This window comes from Acinonyx jubatus, chromosome A2, assembly GCF_027475565.1.
Source record: "Acinonyx jubatus isolate Ajub_Pintada_27869175 chromosome A2, VMU_Ajub_asm_v1.0, whole genome shotgun sequence".
NCBI classification, from domain to species: domain Eukaryota; kingdom Metazoa; phylum Chordata; class Mammalia; order Carnivora; family Felidae; genus Acinonyx; species Acinonyx jubatus.
This window is the reverse complement of record NC_069383.1, coordinates 87,091,743-87,114,500: the sequence shown is the minus strand read 5'-3', so window position 1 is coordinate 87,114,500 and position 22,758 is coordinate 87,091,743. Positions and strand designations below refer to the sequence as shown.

General features: G+C 39.0%; 2 protein-coding genes across 4 annotated transcripts in view; both read left to right on the top strand.

The window, feature by feature from the left end:
• Positions 1-22,758, top strand: part of RELN (reelin) — a 579,194-nt gene that overhangs the window by 137,906 nt on the left and 418,530 nt on the right. The gene's annotated exons all lie outside the window — the stretch shown is intronic.
• Positions 3,554-4,084, top strand: LOC106972737 (cytochrome c oxidase subunit 5B, mitochondrial-like). The gene has a single exon (XM_053218592.1). It carries the CDS (start codon positions 3,594-3,596, stop codon positions 3,981-3,983), a length of 390 nt encoding a protein of 129 aa, XP_053074567.1. The 5' UTR covers positions 3,554-3,593; the 3' UTR covers positions 3,984-4,084.

Here is a 22,758-nt window from a genome sequence, read left to right as displayed (position 1 = left end):
GAGATACACAAGCCAAGCTGAGTCGATCGAATTTATCAGTACAGGAATTTGGAATCAAGACTCATCAATCCCAGTCCAACTCTTCATGAGCTAGATCAAGGCATGTGTAAACATTTGGGAACTCTGGGCACCCATCGTCCACAATGGCTCAGGGGAATATTGTGCAGGCAGAGGAGAAGGAGATACAGACAGAATGCTGCCTGATGTGCTGGAGCTTTCCAGGCTCTTATTTTAGGCTTTCTCCCCATCAGGCTCAGATATTCTTGGGTTTTAAGAAACACTAATAAAAATAGCTAACATTTATCAAACACCTGCTATGTGCCAGGTGTGTTGCAGGTGTTAACTTTTTTGATCCTAACAAAAAGCCTACTAATTATTCTCATTTTGTAGATAAAGAACCTGAGGCACAGAGAAAGGTAGGTAACTTGCCCAAGGTCGTGCATAGGGAGTTGCAAAGCCATAAGTAAAACTCAGCTTTGGGGCACCTGGGTGGCTCAGTTGGTTGAGCGTCTGACTTCGGCTCAGGTCATGATCTCCTGGTTTACAGGTTCGAGCCCGGCATCAGGCTCTGTGCTGACAGCTCAGAGCCTGGGGCCTGCTTTGGATTCTGTGTCTCCCTCTCTCTCTCCCCCTCCTCTGCTCACACTCTGTCTCTCTCTCTCTCTCTCTAAAAATAAATAAATAAACATTGGAAAAAAACCCCAAAAAACGAAACTCAGCTTTATAGCCTCTTCTTAAGCTTCCCTTAAAGCTGAAGCCCACTTGAGCTGGTTTCTATTATAACCAAAAGAATCCTGAATAAAAGAAGGCCCTCTGTGTTGTAACCCTGCCTATAACAATCCCAACAATTCCTGCCATTTCTTTACAGTCACATACATTCTCACTGCACACACACACACACACACACACACACACACACACACACGGTGCACCACTCATAAAAACCCACATTTCCAGTACATTCCCACCACACACACACACACACTATACCAATCATAACCCACACACAGTTCCAAAATCCTAGCTGCTTTAAACTTCATGCCTTTGTTTATAGTGCTTATAATTCCTTCTGGTTCTCTCTGCTGGGTGGACATCCTGCCATCTTTTAGGGTCTTTGTCCTGCCTCACCTCCCCTGTTTAGCCTTTGTGACCCTACTCCCTGACGCTCACCTCCATGGAACTCTCTGTTCTGCCCTCTGTACTTCAGTTTCTTCCCTGACCTCCACCAGAATCTCTAATAATCTGTTGAATTTACTTGTTTAAAACCTTTATACCTCTTTGAGGATAAGAGATGGTCTGGTCATCTTCACTCTCCTGGCATATAACAAGTGCTCAATAAATATTTATTGAATGAATAACCCAGTATAAATTTTGAGGATTCATAGGGTATTTTACTACCAGAGCTGACATCAGTAAATGCATGTATGTGCACAAGTGTCCTGTGTGGACAAGAGAGCGGATATTACTGTCTTAAACTTCGAGGATATTTCTGAATCTGTACACGTGCATATAAACCTACACTTCTATACATATATGTAAAACTATGCAAACATACATACATTTTATCATCATAGGTTCTGGGGACATTTATTATCCTGCCTACCATTTTGTCCGTTTTTTTCTCTGGAGGTGGCAGGCACTAATGCCTTTAGATAGGAGAGTGATTGATTAAGTGTCTTCTTTAGAATCAAGAGATGGAAGGAAGTTCAAGAGAGTGTCCCGTCCACGCTCATGTCTTAGGGCAGGTCAATGTCCTAATGATACATGATAGTTAAGTTCTTATTTTCTCTCTTAGATCTTCCGTGAAGTGATGACTCTATAATTTCTTGGGAATGTATTCACTTGATTACATCAAGTGAGATGATTAAGGAAGGTTGTCTGGTATATATGTGCAACCCTTGCTTCAACTTCAGTGCTTTTCTCATAGAATTTCTTCTGTAATTACAAAAGGTAAATGTGTGTTAAAAAGCCATTAAGTAATTTGTTTTCTTTCCTTTAGGCTGAAAAAAAAAAAAACAACACTCCCTGTAAAGTTCATCCATGTCATAGCTCCTGAAGCAGCTTGTCAGTTTTTTCTGGACATTCCACAGATTCAACATTCAGGAACTTAGCCCTGATAAGATATGTGCCCTGAAACCCTTGTAGGTACTTTAAAGATGTATCCCTAAGGAAGAGGAGTTCTTCTAATTCCTTTCTCCTCCTTATTCCTGCTCAAATCCATGTGCTCAGAATCAAAGTAAAATGGTATGTCATAAATAAGACTGTCAGGAAAGTCACATTTTTAGAGCAGATTCTAATGAAAGTTGCCACTGTGCTATGGAAGTCAGGGTTTTTGAGATTATTTTGTTATAATTTTGTCTGTCAGTGTTGAAAGATTGTGAAGAGACTTTTCTGTCTGGCAAATGGAACCTTATTAAAGAAGATACTTGCCCCCAAAACAGCACTGAACAAACAAGGACAGAGCAGTAGGTTTTTATGTGGGGTACTTTCTGAGATGTCAGAGTTTTAAAAATAATTCTGGAAAATAGGTTTATGTAAATGAGGTCTTATCCCTTAGCAGATGAAGACAGAATCAGGAATATTTTGCTCTTTCTGTTTTAAATGATACTTTTAAAAACCACTTAGGAATCATGGGTCTTTACTGATAAGAGATATTGTTTTCTAGAAGAGTGACACTTTCCGTAGTATGCTACACTGTCCATTTTAACAGGAAAAAAGATGGAAGTATATGCTTAAGGGAATAAACTTGGAATTCTGACTCTGATCTAGCAGTTAATTTTGCTTGTAATGTGGTTACTCTTGAAGTTTTCCAGTCCTCCTTTTGGGTATCTAGATAATGATAAAAGAGTTTATGTCCCATGTTCACAGTAATTGATTTATAAATACTCTTGATTCTTTTTTGGCAGTTAAATCTAAGAACAACTTAAAATAATTTTATAATGTAATTTATTCCTAGAAATAATTCTGATAATAATCTTTGAAGTATTAAAAAAAAGTGGTGAAAGTAAATTCTTGGCATCGCCTAGAAAATAGCTGTGGATGCAGCCTATGAACTTGAAAATAGATGAGATGTAGGCGTCCAATAACGGCACTTCACCAAATGCTGGTTCTGTTTCCACTCTTGTCTTCTGTTCTGTAGTTTGTATTCAACCCTCTGATGCTGAGCTTTGCATGTCGCCTAATAGATGTGTAGGCTGCTCTCTGAGGCAAGCACACAACTAAATTACTGTTTTCAGGACTCTGAATGTCTGAATGGAAAGATACTTGCTGGTGTGGGAGTTGCCATTTTGGAAAACAGAATAGCAAAGTTGTTAATATTTTGGTAAAAGTTCAGACTGAGCTTCTCTCCTGCTTTTCCTTCCACATGTTTTCATACATCGGAACCATGTTGTTGCTATTATCTAGTTAATTATGTTATTTCTGGTTCTTCTTCAGAACAGTGCCTCTCCACATGAATTCTGGTAAATTGCGACTTAAAAGTAAAATAAATGGAGCTATCAGAGATCGTGTTCTGGGAAGACGTTTTGTTTATCCTTAACGGTTTTCTTTTTAAAATAATTAGTTATCGAGTGCTGCTGTTTGTAGCGGGCGTGATGGCTTCAAGGTTACTTCGTGGAGTTGGATCGCTGGCCGTGCAGGCCCTCAGGGTCCGCGGTCCCAATGGAGTAGCCGCAGTGCGCTCCATGGCATCTGGAGGTGGTGTTCCTACTGATGATGAGCAGGCAACTGGGCTGGAGAGGGAGGTCATGATGGCTGCTCGGAAGGGACTGGACCCATACAATATGCTAGCCCCAAAAGCAGCTTCAGGCACCAAGGAAGACCCTAATTTAGTGCCATCTATCACTGACAAGCGAATTGTGGGCTGCATCTGTGAAGAGGACAATAGTGCTGTCATCTGGTTCTGGCTGCACAAAGGCGAGGCCCAGAGATGCCCTAGCTGTGGAACCCATTACAAGCTGGTGCCCCATCAGTTGGCCCACTGAGCCTTTGCACTAACTTACTCAAAATGTGCTATAAAGTTTCTTCTTTCCAATAAAGACTAGCCATTGCATTGGCTCCTTCTCCCATAAAAAAAAAATAATAATTAGTTATTTGCATTATGAGAAAATTCTTTTTTAACTGCACTTTTAGTCTGTGTGATCCAATACCAGTGTTAACACTAATAACAAAAAATGGAGAGACATCTGTTACTAATAAGGAAGAACCCAGGGTTTGGCCTTCTGTTTCTAGAGAATGGGACAAATGAGCAGCTCTAGAATAATTATGAGGTTGATGAAGTTTATCCTTCAGGTCCTTAGCCTGTCCCCTCCCTTTTCTCTCTTTCTTCTTGTTCCACTTTTAACAAGGGGATGATATCAGACACATCTTAGAATGAATTTTAAAATGTTGCACTGTTAGCACCTTTTCCCACACTGCTTCTCGCGATCATTAGTGTCTTAGGGTACGTCAATAGGTCTTACATGGCAAAAGTGTATTGCAGTATAAAAAAGCTTGGAATATGCTGGTTAAACAAAATTAAATAGTACTTCTTAGAATCTTCAATATACTTTTCTTTTGAGGGGTGCCTGGGTGGTTCAGTTGGTTAAGTGTCTGACTTTGGCTCAGGTCGTGATCTCATAGTTTTTGAGTTTAAGCCGTATTGGGCTCTGTGCCGACAGCTCAGAGCCTGGAGCCTGCTTCAGATTCAGTGTCTCCCTCTCTCTCTGCCCCTCCACTGCTCATTCTCTCTCTCTCTCTCTTCCTCTTTCTCTCTCTCCCTCTCTCCCTCTCCCTCAAAAATAAATAAACATTAAAAATTTTTTAAATATAAACTTTTCTTTTGAGATAGACTTCACATCATATAAAACTTACCATTTCAAAGCGGACAGCCCAGTGATTCTGCAAACATCACCACCAACTAATTTGAAGACATTTCCATCACCCCAGAAAGAACCCTATACCTATTAAATTCGATCAGTTCTAAACCCTTTCTTCCCATCCCGTAGCAGCCACTAACCTACTTTCTGTCTCTGTGTATTTGCCTATTCTGGACATTTTATATAAATGAGGTCATATAGTATGTGACCTTTAGGACTGGCTTCTTTTACTTGACATGTTTTCAAGGTTCATCCTTACTGAAGCATAGTGAAGAATGCAGTAATTGATTCTTATTTATGGCTGAATAACTGTCCATTGTTTGAGTATTCCATATTTCATTTATCCATTCATCTGTTGATAGATATTTGGATTGTTTCCATTTTGGCTATTACGAATGACACTCCCATGAACATTTGTGTAGAAGTTTCTTGTGTGCACATACATTTTATTTATTTATTTATTTATTTATTTATTTATTTATTTAGAGAGCATGAGCAAGGGAGGGCAGGGGGTGGGGGGGGGGGGAGAGAGAGAGAGAGAGAGAAAGAAAGAATCCCAAGCAGGCTCGGCCACTGAACCAATTGAGCCACCCAGGTGCCCCGTGAGTGGGTGTTTTAAATTCTCTTGTGTGTAGACCTAGGAATGGAATTACTGGGTCATGTGGTAATTTATGTTTAATTTTTGAGGCACTGCCAAACTGTTTTCCATTTTATAGTCCCAGCAGCAATACACGAATTCCCAATTTATTATATCCTTGACAACACTTGTTATTTTCTTCTATATTTTTAGATTAATAGTGAAGTGATATGAAGAATAGTCCATCCTGACTAAATTGATTTTTTAAACATTTTAATATGTTTATTTAGAGTGACAGAGAGCAGGAAAGGGGCAGAGAGGAGAGAGAAAATCCCAAGCAGGCTTTGAACTGTCAGCACAGAGCCCAACACAGGGCTCGATCTCATGACTGTGAGTTCATGGCCTGAGCTGATATCAAGAGTTGGACACTTAACTGACTAAACCAAGGTGCCCCTTACTAAATTGATTTTTTGAATCCCTGGACTGTAAGAATGATTCAATCTTAGAACATCTAAAGGTTTCCTCTCTGTTTTCTAATTTTCTGACAGCTCAGAACGATTTGTTTAATAAAAAAATGCTATTTAAAAAAAAAGATGAAAAACATTTTGCCTGAGGTATAAAGAGGCTTTTGGCCTTATACAGCCAAAAAAAAAAAAAAAAATCAATCAATACCCTAATATCCTAACAGAAAATTAGCAAAAACTCAAACCATTTGTAAAAGAAGAGAGACAAATGTCCAGTAAATATGAAGAAAATATTCAACTCACTGCTAATAAAAATGCATAATTAAAACAATTATGAAGCTTTAAATTTTTTGCAATTAAAATTTTTTTTAATCTGGCAAAGATGTTTAAAATCATGTTTACTTAATTCTGGTACCAGTGCTGGAGAATAGGTATTTATTGTTGATGTGAGTATATATTGGTTATCTAGAAAATAATTCGGCAGTATGTAAACAAAGCAATTAAAATTTTCACATATTTTGACACAGTTCTTTTACTTTGGGGAATCTATCATAAATTAAAGAAAAAACAGAAATACAGACAAAGGTTGATGCATGTGACTGTTTACCAGGATACTATTTATGTTAGGGAAAAATTTGAAAATAATCTAAATGTCAATAAAAGATAATGGTAAAATAAACTAGAGTATTAGTAGGAAGGAATAATATGTTGACACTGCATTATTTACAATAGTCAATATATAGTAGCAACCCAAGTATTCCTCAATTGATGAATAAAGAAGATGGCATACACATACACACACACACACACACACACACACACACACACACAACTATTATGTAGCCCTAAAAAAGGATGAGGGTTTTTTTTTGCCATTTGTGACAACATGGACGAACTTAGAGGGTATTATGCTAAATGAAATAAGTCAGACTGAGAAACAAATACCATATGTTTTCACTCATATGTGGAATCTAAAAACAAAAAAGAAGAATAAAAAGCAGAATCAGACTTAAAATTACAGAGAACAAATGGTTTCCACAAGGAAAGGGAATGGGCAAATGGGCAACATTTGGGTGAAGGTTGTGGGAGATACAGGCTTCCAGTTAGGGGATGAAGAAGTCACAGGAATAAAAGGCACAGCACAAGGAATATAGTCAGTGATATTGTAACAGCACTGTATGGTGACAGATGGTAGCTACACTGGTTAGCACAGCATAATGCATAGAGAAGATGAATAACTATTTTGTACTCTGAAACTAATGTTATGTTGTGCATCAACTACATCCAAATCAAGAACTTTTTAAAAAATAATATGCTACCATTAAAGTGATATTTTAAAATAATAATGGCATGAGAAAATGGTTACAGTACAATTGAGATAACCATATGTATACACACACACACACAAACTACACACACACACACACACACACACACACACACACACACACACACACTGACACATAGTTTATAAATTTTGTTCCCCAATACACACCCACGTTCACCTACTAAAGAAACTATAGAAACCCTCTTATTTGACATGATTAGTATTTGTATTGAGTCAGCTGAAAGAAATTGGTTAGACATGTTTATTGTTTATTTTCTATGAATGATTAAACAACATAGTGTTTTAAAAGGCAATCCATCCTATGGTAGAATCTGGGCTAGGGAGAGGGTGACTTGGAGTACTTGTATAGGTTTTGATAGTAAGTAGGATGGTTGGGCAATAAATTTGCTAGTTTTCATTGGAATTCCACTACTCCTTCTCCCCACATAAACCTCATTTCCAGTTTTAGTGTCTTTAAAATGGATCAAGAACATAAACAGACTTGCAAAGAATTCTTAATGCAGCATTCTAGATATTTGTGGGTTTTTTTTCAACCTTTTACAGGTACCTTTTTAACCATATTTTAAGAAAACACCTGTGTAGGTTCCTTTTATCAAGTCTGTCCAAAGCATCCAGTTATGTGTATATAAACAACAAATGTCTTAGAAGTGCTCATTTTTTATCTAAGCTTATAGAGCGCTTAATGACATTGTATTAAGATAATAGCAGGTTCAAATGGAATAAACAGATTTCAGGGCACACCGTAGATAAATAAATGCACATATAGGAACACACCAGGTAAGCACATTTGTAGAAGTACAAAAATCAGGCACAAAAGTAGTGGTACCTACTCCTCCATGTACAAAGCTGATGTAACCAAATGAGCTAGTGAAAGAAATGCTATCATAGTTATATTTACATTATTTTATATTATGTGTAGGTATTCATCTAATGAACTGATGTTATTTTATTGTATTTTTTAATGTTTCTTTTTTGAGAGAGAGAGAGGCAGAGCATGAGCTGGGAGGGACAGAGACAGAAGGGGACACAGAATCTATTGCAGGCTCCAGGCTCTGAGCTGTCAGCACAGAGCCCGATGTGGGGCTTGAACCCATGAACCTGAGCCGAAGTTGGATGCTTAACTGACTAAGCCACCCAGGCGCCCCTGAACTGCTATTTTTAAATATAATGTAATAGGGATATGACAGAAGTATCTCAATCTATTTTTTTTAACATTCCATTGTGAATAATTTGAAGCACACATCAAACTTGAAAGAATTTTACAGTGAGCACCCATGAGCTCGGTAAAATTTGGATACACTGCAATGCACAATCCTTAGGGGTATATGAGGTTAGATTTGATAAATACACAAACCTGTGTTAACTCAAACCCTTATCAAAATATATAAAATCACTGGGGCACCTAGATGGCTCAGCTGGTTAAGCATCCAACTCCTGGTTTTGGCTCAGGTCATGATCTCACAGTTTTATGAATTCAAGTCCCTCATCTGGCTCCGTACTGACAGTGAGGAGCCTGCTGGGGATTCTCTGCCTCCTTCTCTCTCTGCCCCTCCCCTACTTACACTGTGTCTGTCTCTCTCAGCAAAAAAAATTAAAAAAAAATTATAGAACATCACCTCATGTCTCTCCTCCATCAACTCTCGGTTTCATTTGCCAAAGGCAACCAATTTTTATTTTATTCCACCATAGATTAGTGTGCCTGTTGTGGAACTTTGTATAAATGCAGTCATGGAATATGTACCCTTTTGTATAAAGCTTCTTTCACTTAGCATAATATATTTTTTTTAATTTTATTTGAGAGAGAGAGAGAGAGAGAGAGAGAGCGAGCAAGAGCAGGGGAGAAGGGCAGAGGGGCAGGACGAAAATCCCAATCAGGCTCCATGCTCCCCATGGAGCCTGACACAGGGCTCGATCCCATGATCCTGGGATCATGACCTGAGCTGAAATCAACAGTCAGCTGCTTAACTGACTGAGCCAACCAGGCGCCCCCACTCAGCATAATATTTTTCCGTGTTGTGTGTGTCAGTAATTTGTTATTGCCGAGTAGTATTCCTTTGTAGCATTCCTGTTGACCTGGGTTGTTCTTGTTTTCAGTTACTGTGCATATTGCTGCTATATGTACATAGTTGTACAAGTCTTTTTGTGAATATATGTTTTCATTTTTATTGGGTAAATACTTAACAGTGAAATTGTTGGGTATTGTTGTATGAGAAGCTGCCAGACCTTTTCCCAGAATGGTTGTACTTTTTGTGCCGTCACCAACATACTGTTAGGGTTGCAGTTGCTCTGCATCTTTATCCACTTTTGGTGTCGTCAGTGTTTTTATTTTAGACATTTTGGCGAGTATGTGATAGTATCTCAGTGTGGTTTAAATTTGCCTTCCCCAACTGACTGATGTTGAGCACCTTTTCATGTGCTTATTGTCAAGTATCTGTTCGAATCTTATGCCCACTTTAAAAAGTTGAGTTGTGGGGCGCCTGGGTGGCTCAGTGGGTTAAGTGTCTGCTCAGGTCATGATCTTGCAGTTCTCGAGTTCGAGCCCCGCATCGGGCTCTGTGCTGACAGCTCAGAGCCTGGAGCCTGCTTCGGATTCTGTCTGCCTCTCTCTCTGCCCCTACCCCTTCACACACACACTCTCTCTGTCTCTCTCTCAAAAATTAATAAACACGAAAAGTTGAGTTGCCTTCTTATTATTAAATTACAAGGGTTTTAATATATCCTGGATGCTAGTCCATTATCCAATATGTTTTGTGAGTAAATTGTCCCGCCTGTGACCTGCCTATTCTTTTCCTCAGTTGTATCATACGATGTGTAGAAGTTTTACATTTTGATGAACTTCAGCTTTTCATTTTTTTCTTTCATGGTTATTGCTTTCTGTGTCCTAAGGAAGTCATTGCCTGTCCTAATGCAAATCTAACTTTTTAATGTGCTCCAGGTGATGGAGGCTACAAAGTAGCTATTTTTCTTTTCTTTTTTTAAGTAGCAGTTTTTCAATCTTCATAATCTTTGGGTGAGTACAAAGCAGATATAGAGTTCATATACAACATTGCTCAAAGCTTCTCATCAACCACTTCCTGCTTGTTTTAAAAAAGTCGGGACATTTTCCATTAATGTGGCATCATTTTTACACTTAAAAGTTTTTCATCCCATGTGTGCAGGCGTCTGATTTGAATGTGCCACTTTATAAGCGAGTGAAATTGCTTCAGACTCCCGGATTACGCTGTGATAAGCCAAATGGGCTTCACTCTCTTCACACCAGAGACACATGCCAGAAACCAAACAGATGGTAAACTAGGCAGAAATGACCCTCGGCATTCTCATTAGAGTAGTTGGGGAAATTTTAATGGGCCCCCATTTGCCTTGTGCTGTATCTAATACCCTTTGAACTGCCACTTTTTTTTTCTTGTTACAAGTCAACAACCACCATGTATATTTTAATAGGGATTATCAAACACAATTTGCCCAGAAGATGTACAGCCCTCTAATGCTAATTAGTCAAGTTTAAATAATCACCGAATTCTGGGATAATTGGAAAGAAACACTGTTTTTCTTGCCAGTGCATAATTACTAATTAACAGGAAGATAAAATATCGGTGTGGCAGTCTTATCTAGAAGAATCTGCTAAGAGTTAATTAACTGATGCATTCATGCCAAGTCAGTGTTGGTCAAGAAAGTTTGCAGACAAAGTTCTCTTGTAAATTAAACAAACAAACAAACAAACACATCTTGTAAACATTACGTCGCTGAGCCAGAGAAGAGCATGGGTAGAGTAAAGACTGTGTGACCTTTAGCCAGTGTTCTAGTGCTGAAGGTGGACAGTCATTCCATTAAAGAGTGTTTCTTTGGTGCTAAATATTAGAAACACCAACTGCTGGTTTCTACTCTGCTGTTAACACATAAGATTGGAGGCTTTGTTAATTTGCTTTTCTCTTGATCCTAATAATTGCATGGGCTTTCTCAACCTTAAAATATCCTCATGAAATTGGACCATAGCCGCCTCTGTGTTTTTCTGCTTATTAGAGTTAGGACTTGAGTGTGTGAAATGGGTAGCTAGCTGGAGATTCACAAAGAAGAAAATAAAAGCTTGACTGCCAATTTTCTTTGTTTTTGTCAGTGCAGGAGTTACCATTATGCTATTCTTCACAAGTATTTGAAAACACATCCATTAAACTATTTCTTAAAGTTAACATTTTTAATTAAAGAATAGCATGCTTTTAAAACTGTTTTTAATTTTTTCATTTAGATTAATGAATGAGTAGATAGTGCCAAGCATTTAATACACATTGCCTGAAGATTTAAGTGCTTTAAAATTCCATTTGTGGGTGCCTGGGTGGCTTAGTCGGTTAAGTATTAGACTCTTGATTTTGGCTCAGGTCATGATCTCAAGGTTCATGGGTTTGAGCCCTGCGTTAGACCCTGAATTGACAGTGCAGGGTCTGCTTGGGATTCTCTCTCTCTTTCCTCTCTCTGCCCCTCCACTACTAGCTTGTGCTATCTCTCTTTTTCTGTCTCAAAAATAAACAAACATTGGGGCACCCAGGTGGCTCAGCCGGTTGAGCGTCCGACTTCAGCTCAGGTCATCATCCCACCGCTCGTGGGTTCGAGCCCCACATCAGGCTGTGACCTGACAGCTTGGAGCCTGGAGCCTGCTTCAGATTCTGTGTCTCCCTCTCTCTCTGCCTCTCCCCTGCTTGTGCTCTGTCTCTTTCTCAAAAATAAATAAACATTAAATTAAAAAAATAAACAAACATAAAAAAGGAACAGTACAGTATTAAAAAATAAATAAATAAACAAAATTCCATTTGTTTGGGGAGTCTTAATCACTGGGCAAAAGCTAAAAACTCAGTTTTTCCTTTATGAATGCATACTTTTTATTAAAACTTTTTTTTGTTTTTTTGCAAAATCTTCATTGCAGTGAAGAGTATGCTGTAGGTAAAGAAAAAGTCATGTAGAATGTAGAAGTTCTCTGAATAATAAAATGTTGAATTGTTCAAAAGATAGGAAGATGATAGAACACTTGGTAAAACTATGGTTTTATAGATAATGGAGGAAATGAAGAATATATTTGCTAATTTCTTTTGAAATAAATGAAAATGAGTAAAGAAAACTTTGTGGCAGGAAAATTTTGATCCTGGTACACACACTTAACACTTAACACACTTAAGGTTCTGGAAGTGGTTATCACAAATAGGAATTTTAATTTCATAATATTCCCTTATATTCAGAACTCAGCCATACTTTAGTCTTCAAAGGCCATCTTCAAAGAATGAAGGAAGGAGGATCAGTGCAGTGTTAGTTGTTTTATTCCATTTTACTAGTCTGCTTATAATAAATCTGATGATGAGGAGTCACTTAATCAATTTACTTATCAATTGTACAGATTTATATATATATGTATATATATGTGTATATATATACATATATATATGTATATATATATAAGTTTATTTATTTTGAAAGCGAGAGAGAGAGAGAGGCAGCGAGAGAGGGAGAGAAGAAGAGAGAGAATCCCAAGCAGGCTCTAAGCTGTCAGCACAGAGTCTGATGTGGGCCTTGATCCCACAAACTGTGAGACCATGACCTGAGCCAAAGCCAAGAGTTGGACACTTAACTGACTGAGCCACCCATTCACCCTGATTGCAGGTATATTCTGAGCTGTGTTGCTTCCTGTGGACATGATAGGAATTTCCCAAAGCGATCTTAGTTTCAGAGTGATAGTATGAGTCTGTACTGGAAAAGGAACTATTAGGCTGGCAAGACCTAGTGATTTTAGTATTAAATGAGATCCTAACGTATATGCTAGGGCATGAAAAAAAAGGAAAATGAATCATAATCTTGAAGGACTGCAAAGACTTGTTGAACTGAAGTCATCTTTTAAAAAACAGAACACATGCTTGAACCTAAAAAGTTTTTAAGTGGTTTGGTACCAGAAATTTTAAAAAATCAAATCTTAAGTTACCTTGTGTATAATAGAAGCACTTAGTAATACATTTTTTATTTGGGGAAAAAGGGAAGTCTCGTAGATGGATATGTTGACATTCCCCTGGAGTTTCTGCACAAGACCCATTCCTGGGGAAGAGACAGGTGCTGGGGCAGTGAGGGAGGACAAGGGAGGGAGAGAGGGATGCTTAGCTGGTGGACTAATGATACGAGGCTGGTGAGAGACATGATGACTTTTATGGGTACTCCTTACTTTTCCTTTTATTTTCTTCTCTTTCCCCCATTTCTGCCCTGTCCCAGTTCTTTTTACTTTTAGATCTTCCTTCTTAAATTCCTCTTTTAAGTCCTTCTTTGGTGCTTTTACTTATTTTCTCTCTGTCTCTGTCTCTAGTGGTTGGTCATTTCTTTTTTCTCTTTTTAAACATGTTAAGTTGAGGTAGAGTTGACATATAGCATATTAGGCTCAGGTGTGCAACATATAATGTTTCATATTTGCATATATTGCAAAATAATCTCCACAAAACGTCTAGCAAACCTTCACCATCATACTTAGTTATAACATTTTTTTCTTGTGATGAGGACTTGAAGATTGATTCTCTTAGCAACTTTCAAATGTTCAGTATGTTGTTATTAACTATAGTCACCATGCTGTGCCTTACATCCCCATGACATATTTATTGTATAACTGGCAGTTTGTATCTTTTGACTCCCTTCACCCATTTTTTCCAATTCCTCAACCTCTTCTCCTCTGGCAACCATCAGTCTATTCTCTGTAGCTACATTTCAATAGATTCTTGGGGGGGTTCCATGTATATCATACAGTATTTTTCGTTCTCTGTCTGACTTATTTCACAGCATAATGTCCTCAAGCTTCATCCATATTATTGAAAATGGCAGATTTTATTCTTTTTTGTGGCTGAATAATATTCCTCTGTGTGTGTGTGTGTGTGTGTGTGTGTGTGTGTGTGTGTGTGTGTGTTTGTGTGTGTTACATTTCTTTATCCATCATTCATTCATTGATGGACACTTCGGCTATTTACATGTCTTGGTTATTATAAATAATGATGCAGTGAACATGAGGGTGCATGCATCTTTTCAAATTGGTGTTTTTGTTTTCTTCGGATAAATACCCAGAAACAGAATTGCTGGATCACATAGTCATTCTATTTTCAATTTTTTGAGGAAACTTTATACTGTTTTCCATGGTGGCGACATCAGTTTACATTCCTACCAACAATGCTCAAGGATTCTCTTTTCTCCAAATCCTTGCCAACATGTGTTATTTCCTGTCTTTTTGGTACTGGCCCTTCTGATGGGTGTGAGGTGATATCTCATTGCAGTGTTGATTTGCATTTCCCAGGTGATTATTGATGCTGGGCATCTTTTCGTATACCTGTTGACCATCTATGTGTCTCCCTTGGAAAAATGTCTGTTTGGGTCCTCTGCACACTTTAAAATCAGAGTTTGTTGTTGTTGTTGCTATTGTTATTGAGTTGTATGAATTCTTTTTGATTTGGGATATTAACCCCTTATCAGATACATGATTTGCAAATACTTTCTCCCATTCAGGAGATTGCCTTTCATTTTGTTGATAGTTCCCCTTTAGTGCTTTTACTTATTTTCTCTCCTGCTTCTGGGTGGTTGCTCATTTCTTTCAATTCTCTATTCCTTTCCATCCTTCCTTTAATCTTATATTTCTCTTCTCCATTGTCCGTACTCCCGCTTTTCCTTATGTCTCTGTGCTGTGCCTTCTCTGTTGGCTTAAGTGTGCATTCTAATCATATCCCCTCACCCCATCACTCATTATGTAAGCGACATTTGCTCCTTGGATTATCCAAAGTGATAGTATTTAGGTTCCTGGCATACTTTACATAATCCAGGAGCCTATGTTTGCAGCACTTCAGGAGCAGAGCAGACCTATGAAGACACATCAAGAAGTATGCAGAGAAATGGCAGCCCTAGGTGAAAGACTGAAACCGTGAGGCATTGTCAGGTGATTGGTCATAATGTGGGGAAAAAAAGCACACTTTAAAATTATATTTTAAAGTAACAAGTTCATAATTTTTCTTTAACATTTTTAAGGGGCACCTGGGTGGCTCAGTTGGTTATGCATCTGACTCTTGGTTTCAGCTCAGGTCATGATCTCACGGTTTGTGAATTTGAGCCCTGCGTTGGGCTCTGTGCTGACAGTGCAGAGCCTGCTTAGGATTCTCTCTCTTCTGCTCTCTTTGCCCCTCTCCTGATTGCTTTCTCTCTCTCTCAAAATAAATAAATAAACTTAGACATGAAAAAAAATAAAATATTTGAAATATGAGAAGAGTCCTGAGGTACAAAGTATCATAAATGTATTAGTCCTCCATAATTCTTGCAGGACTAATTGGCAGCAATCATAGAGGAAAAACCACCTAACATAAAACAGACACTCTGAATGATTGTTTTCATGTCTCTGCTTTCACACTTTAAATTTCCTAATGAATTGCTAGGTGCTACCATATATACCTGCCAACTTTCAGTAACTTGAAACTATAGAATTTGTTTCCTCATGTGTGAATCAGCTTATTGTGAGTATTTCTGGTTGGCACAGAAGCTCTGCTATTCCCACAAGCCTTCTTAGGTGACCTTGGGCATCAATTTAGAGCTGATTGAAGGGAGAAAGCAGAGTAAAGAAGGCACAACTACTTTTTAACAGTCTTGGCCTAGAAATGATATATCACTTCCACTCACATTCTGTGAGTGAAAACTCCACATAGATACATTGCGGTGGGGCAGGGCATGCTGGAAATATAATTCTAGATGGGACAGCTGCCTACCAGCAATGATTCTGTTCTGTGTCCAGGGGAGCATGACTTTTAGTGGACAGTGAGCTGCCTCTGATACATTATTCCTCTCACCTTTGCCCCGCAACACACTATATTCTTCCCTTCTCTTGCTTATTCTATTCTCCTGGGCTGAAGCAAGGGAATCTAAGATGTTGGCAAGAGAGTGTCTGGGGTGCAGATGATGTGAGGCACAATGGATCTGACTGGTTGGGAAAGGAATGGAGGCCTGGAGGGCTCTAGAAGTGGGGATTGACGAGAGAAGTAAAGGAATCGGAGGGCTCAATGAGGTTGTAAAGGCAGTAGATATTTGTAGAATAAATGAACAATGAATAAACAGTGAGGTGGGGCTGTGGTAGTAAGAACCGGAAGAATAGGGGTATTTGGTCAGTGTTGGGATATGGGGAGCTAATACTTCACAAGTGGAACAATTCTAGGAAAAGGTCTAGGGTGTCACTTGAAGTATTGCTGAAGTGGAGTGGAGGATAAGATATTTGGTGTTGAGTTTCTCAAAGAGCTGGAAGGAGAGGCTATAAGAGAGCAGCCATCTGTGTAGGCATTGAGCGCACTCACAATTATGGCATGGGTTGTACTGAAGGGAAGACCACCAACCTGATACAAAGTCATTGGCCATTGAGATAAGCCTCCTGCCTCAGTGATATTAATCACCTTCTGTAGCACAATGAAATGAGACTCACCATCCTAATCAGCACATTTGTGTGATATGCTACAATTTATAAACCAGTGTCATGCATGTAATCCCACTATTACAAACCTTAAAGTGTCTAAATTGAACACAGTGTTGTTTTTAAGATGTAAGAACATTCTTTATTCTATCTTAGGGTAGCCAAGGAAGACTTTTTAGATACAAATGAAGGAACACCCAGTTAGATCAATTGTTAATTTCTCCTCAGAAAAATGAAGATGTTGGTGGATTCTACTTTCACTGCCTACTACCCATCTTTTGATTCAGAGAGAGAATGGAACTCAGGGGTCATACCATTTCCTATAGTGCTTAAATATCCAGCGGGCTCAATGACTCAAATTCCAAGAGGGCCTTGGTCCCCCTTATAATTGGGTCTCGCAGTGTAAATCAAAGACAGTCTTCTACAGTTTGGTAGACACATTGCACTTGAGCTGTAATGAGGTGAAATGAGGCTCTTGCTTAATAAAAAAATGTCTGCATGCTGCCTGCTGTGCATCTAAGAAGATCCAAGACATAGGTACAGCTGCAGTATATAAAAGGCATGGGGAGAGCAAACCAGAGGCCTGGTGACCAGTGGGGTGTAAAAACTATTGCCAAAGGTGACACAGGAAGGACTGGAGTGAAGTCAAAGGCATATAAGAGAATTGAGGAGTGTGTTAACAAAAAGGTCATTGAGTTGAAAAAAAGAATTGAATTGGTGGTAACTAGTTGGTCAGACCTTAGAAGAAGTTCACACGAAACATGCCGGCTAAATCAGTGTTGGAAAGGTCACATTTTTAGCTGGCACTAACTCTTGTGTTGTGCTAGCCACTTGGAGGAGGGAGGCTGGGAAGATGTTTCTTGTTTCAAGCCGTTAGACAAGGATTTTAGAGTGTGTCTTGTTTTTCTGTAACAGGGAACTATTTGAATCTATCGAAAACTACTGACGCCTTATCCTTTGACTGAGACTTTACCAATCTTTACGTCATTCCCATTTGTAGTTTTAGTGTCTCCGAATGCCTGTTTCCCTCTGTCTTTCTCTCTTAGTCTGTCTCTGCCATGTGGAAATAATAATGTAGCCCCTAGAAGGATATAGTGTCTCCTGGAGGATTGTCTGGCTCCCTATGAGCCTGGTCCTGTCAATAGTGACTAAAGAGTGAGAAAAATGAGAAGTCTCACTAAAGAGTGAGAAAAACGAGAAGGCCTCCTTCGTGAGGCCTTTCCTCATGAAACCCTCTTTGACTCTCAGAAGAAAAAATTTTATGTGGCTTTTCACACTTTCCTTGGGTTGTGCACTTTAGCTCTTAAGTTATGCATTAATTCTTGGTAACATTCTCAGAAGAGAAATAAGGTGATGACCTTCAGTCCTCTGTTGTTAGTGCTCCCCATGGCTGGGATCAGCTGCCTTCCTCCCCCCAACATTTCTACATAGTTCAGGAGCCGCTGGCAAAGCTAACAACCTCCTGAAGGTGTGACAATCAGAAAAGCTAGAGCGTTTTACCTACAGGATATAGAGTATAGATCGTTTTCACCTTTGAAAGAAGTCTGGGGTCTTAGTACTTAGAATGGTTAAAAGATGGTGTAAACTGTCCCTCCACTCCTGACATTATCACCCTGGATAAAGAAAAGCCTGTATAATTGGCAGTTTGGGCCTCTGCATTTTCTCTCTTGTCATAAATCAGGTCTGGGTGACAGGGCATCAGAACAAGGAGCTGAAACTCATGAGTTCTCGGCATGTTGAGGTCGTGGCTTGCAGGGTCAGTGACCAGCAGGCCAAGTGGGAGTGTCAAGGCACTTCAGGATCTGGGAACCAGAAAGCCAGAGTGATAAGGGTGGGTCAGTTAGAGTCATCCAGAGACATGGGACAAGCGACTGGAAACCAGGGAACAGAGCTGCTGGGAACAACTGTGCATTTGTGGTTTACACAAAGCCTCCTGGCAAGTGGGGCTGAAATCTGATGTGCTTGCTGAGTCTTGTGCTTTGGTGCAGAACTGTGTCTTCCAAGAGAAAACACCCATGAGTTACCAAGCTGTGGGGCCATGGAGCTTCATCTGTCCAGAGGGAGTGTCTTTCTACTTTCTGCAGAGGCCAAAAATAGGCTAGCAATGGCTCTGCCAGAGTATCTTCTTATTACATTAGATCTCTAGAACTTATTTATTTTGCAGAGCTGAAACTTTGTGATCTCTGACCCAACACCTCACCATTTCCCCCTTCCCCAGCCATGGCAACTACCATTCTACTCTCTGCTTCCATGTGTTTGACTGTTCTAGAGTCCACAGGTAGGTGAGATCATGCAGTATTTGTCGTTCTGTGGCTGGCTCATTTCACTTCATATAATGCCCTCCAGTCCAGCCATGCTGTCACAAATGACAGAGGTTTTCTTCTTTTTTTAAAAATGCTGAACAATAGTACATGGCATGAAAAAGTACTCAACATGACTAATCATCAGAGAAGTGCCAATCAGAACCATGATGAGATATCACCTCCCACTATTAATAATTTTTTTTAATCTTTATTTATTTTTGAGAGAGAGAGGTGGAGTGCAAGCGGGGGAGGAACAGAGAGAGAGGGAGACTTAGAATATGAAGCAGCCTCCAGTCTGTCAGCACAGAACCTGACACGGGGCTCGAACTCACAAACTGTGAGATCATGACCAGAGCCGAAGTTGGACACTTAACCAACTGAGCCATCCAGGCACCCCATCACCTCCCGCTATTTAGGGTGGCAATTATCAAAACAATAAAGAACAACAAGTATTGGTGAGGCTGTGGAGTTATGCACTGTTGGTGGGAATGTAAATTGGAGCAGCCACTATGGAAAACAGTACAGAAGTCCTTGAAAAAAATTAAAAATAGAGTTTACTATTTTATTCAGCAATCCCACTTCTGGGTGGGTATCCAAAGGCATTGGAGTTTGAATCTCATGAGGATATCTGCATTCCCATCTTCATTGTAGCATTATTCACAATGGTGAAGTTATGGAAACAACCTAAATTTCCATCAGTGGATGAATGGATTTAAAAATGAGGCCATCTCTTTAGCATGATGTTAAATAAGTGATTGTTAGGAAAGTTGTTAAATGAGTAGTTGGGATTATGCACTGCCAAATATTGCCAATGTACTAACATCAAGGAAATGTAAACACAAAAGCCATTTCTGTTTCAGCTTTTGGGATCCTCTGTGGCTGTCAGAGGCCAGTCTCAGAGGTCCTGGCCCAAGCCCCATAGGTGGGAGGAGGCATTGAGGATCCCAGGTGAGGTGGGGAGAGAGCAATAGCAGTTCCTCATGATTCTTCCCTAGGTATCGCTGTTCCTGCAGTCCATAAACACAGCGGATTCCAGGTTGCCAGGTTATATCTTTTTTTTTCTTAGATTAGCTAGTGGAGGAGAGCTCAGATCCATGTGTCAGTTTCGGGATTTTATTTAGGAGAAAAAAGATTTGTATGAGATTTTGGTACAGACCAGAGGGTGAACTTAGAACTCTCGGAAACTGTAGAGAACCTTTACAAGGCAGAATAAGGCAATGAAAACACTGGAAGTCTGAGGCTAGTTAATGTTTTTCCCCTAGCTTCTAAAGCAAAAGGAACATAGTAAATCCATGCCACCGAGAGTTTTCTCCAGAACCCTCTGGGCTAGTTCAACCCTAGTTATTTTGCCATCTTATATCTATGTGTAAGATGGGAGATGAACATATTCTTCCTAGAACTCTTCTGAGGAGATCTTAGTCCTGGTGCTGTTTGATGAAATCCAACCATCCTTTTCCACCCAGTGATACCCAGGTATACACCAAAACACTTTAATTAGAGCAAAGACAGAGTACCTCCTCCTTTCTATATGACATTCTGTGAATGTCCTTCTTGTCTAGACTATGTTGATCTCATGTCTGACCACAGAAGCCTCTTACTCATGCAATATCCAGTTCTTAATTCAACTTCCCTTCCTCTCGTCCAAACTGTCACAGTCACTTAGCACTTTGTCTCTCCTCTACAGAATTCCCCCTTTTAGTTGCCAGTATTTGAGTTAGTATCCTCCCATTAAGGCAAGCTTCCTTCTGTCTTGCAACTCATCTTTGGTTTGTTCTTATACACTGTATCAGGAGCAGACTCCTCCATTCTTCACCCTTTTGGGTACAATGGTGAGGCAACTTTCTTCTGTTTACCTAGTTCCACCCATCATAGGGTATTCAGCTAACCCTTACTTCTGTGTCCAATATTGGTGTAAACTGTGCGGTTGTCTGGGGTGCCAAATATTGAAGTTCCAACTCCAGTGAGGTTGGAATTGAATTCTTAATTCCCCCAACCTCGATTCTAGCTGTTTAGCACCTACCTTGTGTCATGACTGACATGCTTTCTCTTTGGCAATTAAATCATTGCCAGCACCCAGGGATGGAAACAAGCAGAGGTTTTGGAGTAACTATTCTGTTGACTAATAAAGACCCCTTGATAGTAATCTGGATAGAAACAACACTTGCATGAAGCAGGAAAGTCATCTTGTCTTCATATTGTCTTTTTGTTGTTTTGTCTTTATTTGTATTATCTTGCTACATATATTTATTTCTTCCTGTTCTTAATTTCTTCTTGTCCACTTTATATCTCCACTAGATTGCTAGCAAATGAGTTTAAGGTGGCAGCTGACTAGTATAAACTCCATAGCATCTATTAGGAAGACAGATACATTGTGGGTATAGAATTATCATTGGTGATGAGATATGTCCTTACAATGATGTAAAAATAATGACATTACATTTGGGAGTGATAAGTTTAAGTGACCTTAATTGTTATCACAATTGTTAGTTCATAAACAGCTATCCTTATCTCATAGCTGTTTCCTAGATAAGATTGTAACATTATGGGATTTACTTAATTAGAATTAGTTTTTTTTCTGTTGTGAATATCAAAATGACTTTTATGTTCCCACAAAACAAATAATTCACCGTAGCTTAAAATCAAGATGTGCACTACTTTGTACATGAAAGATAATCCCTTGATTGAAATAGGCTAATTGGGGTTAGCTTCTGTTAGTACAGACTCAGGAAATAGCTTTGGTAGATTTTAGCATATGGATAAATCCTTTCTCCAAACTTCCCATGATGAAAAATATCTTTCAGTTGGATATCTTTTAAAGAATTTGATGCATAAAGAAAAAATCTTATCAGTCATGAAATGTTTGTCCATTTCCTCTTGATATGGATAATGAATTCCCTATCCTATTAACAGAGGTTGGACTCATGAATACCAAAGAGATGGCATTCCAACTTGGGTTGTTTTTTTTTTTTTATCCCTTCCTTTAGCCTGTTTATTTCATTTTGGTTTTAAGACTAATAAAAACAAGTTTAAATTGCTTCCTCACTGCAGACATCATCTATCACCTATTCTTATGGTACTGCTCATGGCAAAAACATTAAATAATAGGCTCTACTTCACAGATTCATTTCACAGAAATTATTTTTAAGGTCTATGTATTTTCACCCTTACAAATAATATAGTTTCTTTTTAGAAGAGCATAATGACTATTAAAATCATCAACATTTTTTTCTAAAAAACATAAGGCCAATTACCTGGACTTTAAATATTTAATTTATAAAAGAACTTCAGGTTGGATGCACCTGTGACTTGGAAATGCAACTGTAAGTGCATTTAATAGTAAGACATTTAAAAATTATAAAATATTCTGGGGCGCCTTGGTGGCTCAGTCAGTTGAGCATCCAACTCTTGATTTCGGCTCAGGTAATGATCCCAGGGTCATGGGATTGAGCCCCACATCAGGCTCCACACTGAGCGTGGAGTCTGCTTAAGATCCTGTCTCCCTCTGCCCCTCTCCCCTGCTCGTGTGTGTGCAATTTTTCTTTATTAAACAAACAAACAAATAAAGGAAATGATGAACTTTAAAAAAAAGTAGCCAAACTAAATTGGTAGAACTAGGGACTGGATATATTGATGAGGAGATGAAGGGAGGAATCAAAGATAACTTTGGGATTTAGAGAATGAACAGTGGTTGTAATATAACTAGAATGATCAAACAGGGCCCTGGTGTGGAGGATTTGTAAAAGTTCAGTTTGAGGTAACAGAGGTGGA

Excerpts from the sequence above, each read along its gene's own strand:
- LOC106972737 (XM_053218592.1), top strand. The coding sequence starts at position 3,594 with ATGGCTTCAAGGTTACTTCGTGGAGTTGGATCGCTGGCCGTGCAGGCC.